Source organism: Sebastes umbrosus, chromosome 5 (assembly GCF_015220745.1).
Source record: "Sebastes umbrosus isolate fSebUmb1 chromosome 5, fSebUmb1.pri, whole genome shotgun sequence".
NCBI lineage: Eukaryota > Metazoa > Chordata > Actinopteri > Perciformes > Sebastidae > Sebastes > Sebastes umbrosus.
Genome location: NC_051273.1, coordinates 36,116,652 through 36,122,676, shown reverse-complemented (window position 1 = coordinate 36,122,676; position 6,025 = coordinate 36,116,652). Strand labels below are relative to the sequence as shown.

At 41.5% G+C, this 6,025-nt stretch overlaps 1 protein-coding gene across 7 annotated transcripts in view; it reads left to right on the top strand.

Moving 5' to 3' along the window:
- ptprfa (protein tyrosine phosphatase receptor type Fa) overlaps positions 1–6,025 on the top strand; it is a 454,009-nt gene that overhangs the window by 356,590 nt on the left and 91,394 nt on the right. For all 7 annotated transcript variants that reach the window (XM_037768968.1, XM_037768972.1, XM_037768971.1 and 4 more), the window contains 2 exons: positions 79–335; positions 4,100–4,181. In XM_037768968.1, the coding sequence (XP_037624896.1) occupies positions 79–335; positions 4,100–4,181 (339 nt within the window). The remainder of the gene's footprint in view (positions 1–78; positions 336–4,099; positions 4,182–6,025) is intronic.

The following is a 6,025-nucleotide window of genomic DNA, read 5'->3' as shown; positions in this document are numbered from 1 at the left end:
TTAGACAACCAGTATAGTAAACATAATGTCAATCAAAACTGTATCAGTGTTAGTAAGAAACCTTCATCCTGGCTTCAGATCCTGTACAACCAGCAGAGTGTGGAGGTTCAAGGCAACCTGAAGAGGAAGCTGATCACACAGCTGCAGCCAGACACGGATTATTCCTTCGTGCTAATGAGCCGGGGGAACAGCGCTGGCGGCCTCCAGCAGCAGGTTTCCATTCGAACAGCTCCAGACCTGCTGAAGATGAAACCGGCTCGATACCAGCACGATGTGGAGGAGGGTGGTAAAGTGACCATCAGTCTGTCCAGGGTGCCTGCTGAAGCCCCTGTCAGGTCTGTGCTGTTTGTTTGTCTGAGGGGAAACCATACTGAAAATAATGAGGGATGATTTATGATTTATGGCTCTGAATAGTTGAGGAAAATAATTAGCTGGCTTTGTGTGGAAGCAAGTAATAGCTGTAATAATTTGAATATCTAAGTGTTAAAGTTAACCACTAAGTGGATGTCCAATCAGCGTTGATGGTGAATTCAATTCAATTCATTTCAGTTCAATTCAATTCATTTTTATACAGCTCTCAAATCATAACAAAAGTTATTTCAAGACCCTTTTCATATACAGCAGGTGTAGACCGGCCCGTGAGATCCCCCACGAGCATGCACTAAATACCTCATAACATTAAAGTAAGAGTATCTGTGCACGTTAACGCACGAGGCATGGCAGCGCAACTTCATTTGTTATTTAGATCTTGTTTATCCTTATGTATTTTCAAAAATGACATGTAGGGGAGCTTTATTCATCTATGGTTCATGACACAACTGTCATTGCATCCTGTCACTGCATCCCCAAATATGGTTTAGTTTCAGTGGACACCCCTTTTGCACTTCAGTTACCTCCAACCCTCTGAGGACGCTAATGGTACGTGTCCACAGGCTCCGTCGTTTCCACGCTTCCCATTCATAGTCTATGTAAGCAGTCGTGCAATGCATTCTGGTAGCGTGGCGGCGCAATTCGAAAGACGGGGTGTCGCGTTTGTCGCTCCTCATTTGAATAAAGCTGAGGTCTAAATTACTTTATATAAATCAGGGGCGTCCGACGCAACTCACTGCCTCTCGAAAAGCCCGAGAAACTTTTAAACTAACCGCTGTCGACAGATTTAGCAACTGCATGGATTATTTCTCGCACAAAATGTTTTCAGAAACACATTTCGGTGAACTATTTTCATGATATAAGAGAAGAAAGTTTCCAAACGAGCCGTCATGTTGGTTCCGGTTTGAATGCTGGGAGCAGCAGCCTACTGGGGGAAAGCTTTCGTACAATCAGGTGCCTGGTGTCTTGTGTCGAGTGGCAGCCCATCAAGCGTCCAATGCTGAAAGCGAGGCGATCCCTCGCGATAAACCATCATAATTTCACTGTAAGTGCGTGTGGCTCTTAGTGCTGATCTAGTCAGTTGGACTGTTTTTGCAACGGGGCTCATTTGCATAGAAAGGGGCCGATTTTGTGCAAAATGTATGGATATTTAAATACGTGCAAATAGCTTGACAGTGCAGTAATGGGTGCATTTCACCCATTGCGGGTGCTTTGAGAATTGCGCGGTTTCTTTTTGTCTCATGGCTGCAGGTTTATTTTCAGCAAAAGCCGCGCAATCCTTTGGTGAATTCTCCCCTCAGTGTACGAGCAGTGTGGTGACATTAAATAGCTTCACCACACAGCAGTCTGGTGAGGTTAAGTCAAGCAAGTGGAGACACACAAAGATGCACACACAGACAATGTTATTTTTGCGTTAAATCAATAGCTCAGACACGAGCTTATCCGCAGCCATTAGAAGCCTGGTTTATTCACTGCTGGTTCTGTTCTAGCCAGTTCATAACCAGCCAATTATCCACTGCAGTAGAGAGTTCTTTTAGGTCAAAGTTTCAAAAGCAAACAAAACATTCAGTCCCACAACACAACAACGCCATGATTATAACCACATGTCCATGCTAACAATAACCCCAGTGCCGCTCCTGAGCTCTCTCCCGACACTAGAAAGCAATTTATTTAAGAGCTGAGCTTTAAAACCACAATTGATCAGCAAAGAGAATCCCAATGCAAAGGCTGCAATTCAGTAGAAGGTTATTTTTTTATTATTACCCAGCTTGATCAAGAAGACAGGCACTGCAAATTACTTGGACTTAATTGTGTTTCAAGTGTTTGTTTCTCAAAGAAATTGCCCACAAGTATGCTGTAAAAAGAGAAGTGGGGCTGATGGAAAAAAAAAAAAAACTAATAGCGTCTCTATTTGAATGCCTGACCCAGAGCTTTTCATTAATCCCACAGCAAACTTATCCCATCGGTGTTCAGGAGAAGAGGGGACATGAATGTAAAAAGTTTATAGCAACATTAACAAAAGTCCTTCAAGACACTCAAAACATTAGCAATAGATGACTGAAATGAAACAGCGTGTAGTTCACATTGAAGCTGCGTTTCGTATGTACCAGTGCAGTGCCCGTTCAAGACATGGCTGTTTGGAACGCGCCGAATGCTTGGTTTTTGCTCGTTGTACCCCAAAATAACTTACAAAAGGCCCCCAAAGCACTTAAAAAACATAGTATATACTAGTATACTACTTACTGTGTACTTCAGAGGAAAACATTTACCTGACAGAGAAATACTGGTTATGTTGCAGATTCAGATTTTACACACAAAACACAACAATTAAAATGCCTTATTATTCATTAAATTATCCATCATCATTTTAGAACTGAAAGCTCCCCCTTGAACAGATGTTAAGTCAACAGAAGTGCATCATGCTGGTAATTCTTCTCTTTTACCCTTCACTTGAAGTAAACATTTGAATGCAGGACTTTTACTGTGCGACATTAATAGTTTTACTGTTAATAGTTAATAATTTTACTTCAGGAAAAAGGTTTTGAGTAGGCCTTCTTCTTCTACCACTGCCAATACCAACATTCCCAGTTACAGAGGGTGAAAAGTAAAGCAAGACGCCGTTTGCATGGGGCCCCCAAATCACAAAATCTGCCCCTGAAAAACACACCAGTTCATGGTCCCTTTAGGTCAGAAACATCGGTGAAATACACTTTTCAAAATAACACAACACAATTTCAAAATAGGCGTAATAATCGCTTGTTTTGACATAACCGTTGGACGACATGCTCGTCTCAGCCCTCGTCCACCCTGGGAACATCAGGAGCGCGTGGCGGCTGCGTTACCTGTTGTTTTTTATTTTGGCGTCCGTGTTAACAGGTTAGAGTAGTCACATTGCCCGCGCTTGGCTGCGTCTCAGCTGCGTCTCTTCTAGAGATTCAAGGTCTCGCCTATTTTTGACGCGAGCCCCGCGGCACAATACAGCAACAACAGACTGAAGGTTATCAATTGTTTCAATGTCAGACATCTGTAGAATATGTCACAGACAGTGAAGGTGATCTATTGACTGTATATTAACATCATATCAGTTACATTACTACAGTTTCAATGTCTAGACATAAGTAGAATATGTTACGGAGATGAAAAAAGAGTAAAGACTTGCTTTTAAATCAACACTTCCTGCTTTCATTTCAAAATAAAAGCCCTCAAGCATTATTTCTGTGGACAGAATTCCTTCATTTGTTAACACAAAGCTTTTATTCTGAAATATGTGCCGGACAGTGTTGTAGAACATGCAGTGACTTGCAGAGCTCCATGAATGAATATAGTACTGGGTTTTTATTTGTGGATTATTACTATTATTTACAAATTACCACACGGCAGCAGCTGCAGCAGCAGAAACGCAGCTGACACGCAGCTGGTATGAACACCCGACACGTGAATCACGCAGCTGCCACACGCTCCTGACGTTCCCAGTGTGGATGAAGTTGCAGTCTGCCGTCTGAGTCCTGAAGCCTCGCCCCCGCTGCTGCAGAGAACGCTGTGTGCTTGTTTATATAAAGTTTATTAATATTGAAAGTGTTGCATGTCCAAATTGCACCACATTCAACAAAGCACTCCATGGGGTCCCCAGCAATACACCCGCAGAGACAGAGATTCCTCGCTTCATAATTGGATGTACACATTAGGCATATGGGTATGTAATGCAGTTGTGTTACTGTGTTTGATACAGGTGGTACTACATAGTGGTTGTCCCTGTCACCCCGGTTTCTCTGAAAAGATGGGAGAACCCTGAAGACATGGACATACATGAGGTGAGTGGACACGTACTTGTATTCGCCATGTGAAGGGGACAAATTTGGTTCACACAGTGACATTTTAAGGAATTTGCCACCCGTTTGGGGAAGCAAGTCCCTAAAAGCTGCTCCCTAAAGAGGCAAACCATTCCATTCTCAGGTTAAGGTTTTCAGGTTAAGGTTTTTGGTTAAGATCAGGCTTGAGGTTGGAGTTAGGCTTTTGGTTATGGTACCCTTTTCTTCTAAACAAACACATCTATGTATAAATTATGTTTAAACTCACTGGGACCTCTTCCAACAAACACTTATATTCACACCTATATAATAAGTACTAGGGCTGTCAATCGATTAAAATATTCAATCGCAATTAATTGCATGATTGTCCATAGTTAATCACAATTAATTGCAAATTTTGTATCTGTTCAAAATGTACCTTAAAGGGAGATTTGTCAAGTATTTAATACTCTTATCAACATGGGAGTGGGCAAATATTCTGCTGAATGCAAATGTATGTATATATTTATTATTGGAAATCAACTAACAACACAAAACAATGACAGATATTGTCCAGGCATGTCTGTAAGGGGGAGACTCGTGGGTACCCATAGAACCCATTTACACAAGCTAGCATGGCATGGTATGGTACCAATGGATTCCTTAGGTTTTACTTGTTTCATATGATACCAGTATCTTCACTCGTTCACCCGTTACAACCTAAAAATCACAAGTTGCATTAATGCGTTAAAGAAATTAGTGGCGTTAAAACAAATTTGCATTGATGCGTTATTATCACGTTAACTTTGACAGCCCTACTTTTTAAACGTTTATAAAATCATAGATATTGTAACATAATATGGTTTTCCCATTCCCATAGCTCTGATAGTGTCCCGGTAGGCTGATAGCTTCGACACCTTCTTCCATTTGTTGGATAATCAAAGTCATGTTTCTATTTAAAGAGAGTATTGCCCCAAAATATGAATGGACAAGAATTACATTTCAAGGCTCAGCAAGTGCCCACGATGAAAGAAGGATAATACTCCTCTCTGCTTCATTGTAGGCTCTTTTGATAACGGCATAACTTTGTTGTAGATTATATCTTACTTATATCATTATGTGTATTCCCAGTGGGTAGAGTGGGTGATGTGGGGTCCCTTCTTTGCTTGGCCCCTTCTGTAAAAGAAAGAATCAATGTTGAGCTAAAAAATAAAAGGTTGTTGTTTGTGGTGAGGCAGTTGGGTGGGTGCTCTTATTCAGAGAATAACTCAAAAATAACTTGAGGGTAGGGCGAAGTTTATCCACTGACTGACCAGTGAAAAACAACTCTCAGCCCACTTCCACAAGTTCCATTGTTCAGCTGGCATTACGACAGTCTCAAATCAACTTTTCGGATTATGTTTGTCTTCACTCTGCAGGGGTGGAAGATTAAGTGCTGAGTCATCCCCGCTACTGTAATGTAAAACAACCACAGAGGAATGCAAGGTGTCACCAAAATCATCAAGTTTCAGTTTGTATTGGCAGCAGCTCTAAAGAAGAGCTCTTTCACTTTTCCTGCAGTTGTATATACTGTAATTACCCGCTGTCAGAGAAAATCCATTAGCCATAGGTTTAGTGTTTCACCTCCAAGTGCTTCCTAACCTACAGGTGAACAGGTTGCTTTTTGGTGTCATTTACATAAGCAGCCTCTAATGAGCAGCCTCTAATGAGCAACTGCACTGGATGGTGTTCCCATAAATCTTTATTTTGTAAGCTCTAAGGGAATTGTGGTTGTTGTACTGTATCTGAAGATAGTACCGAAGACCGACAGGTAAGGATGTGCAGTTGGAACCACACCACCATAATGGTTATGAGCATAGTCTGTTTTT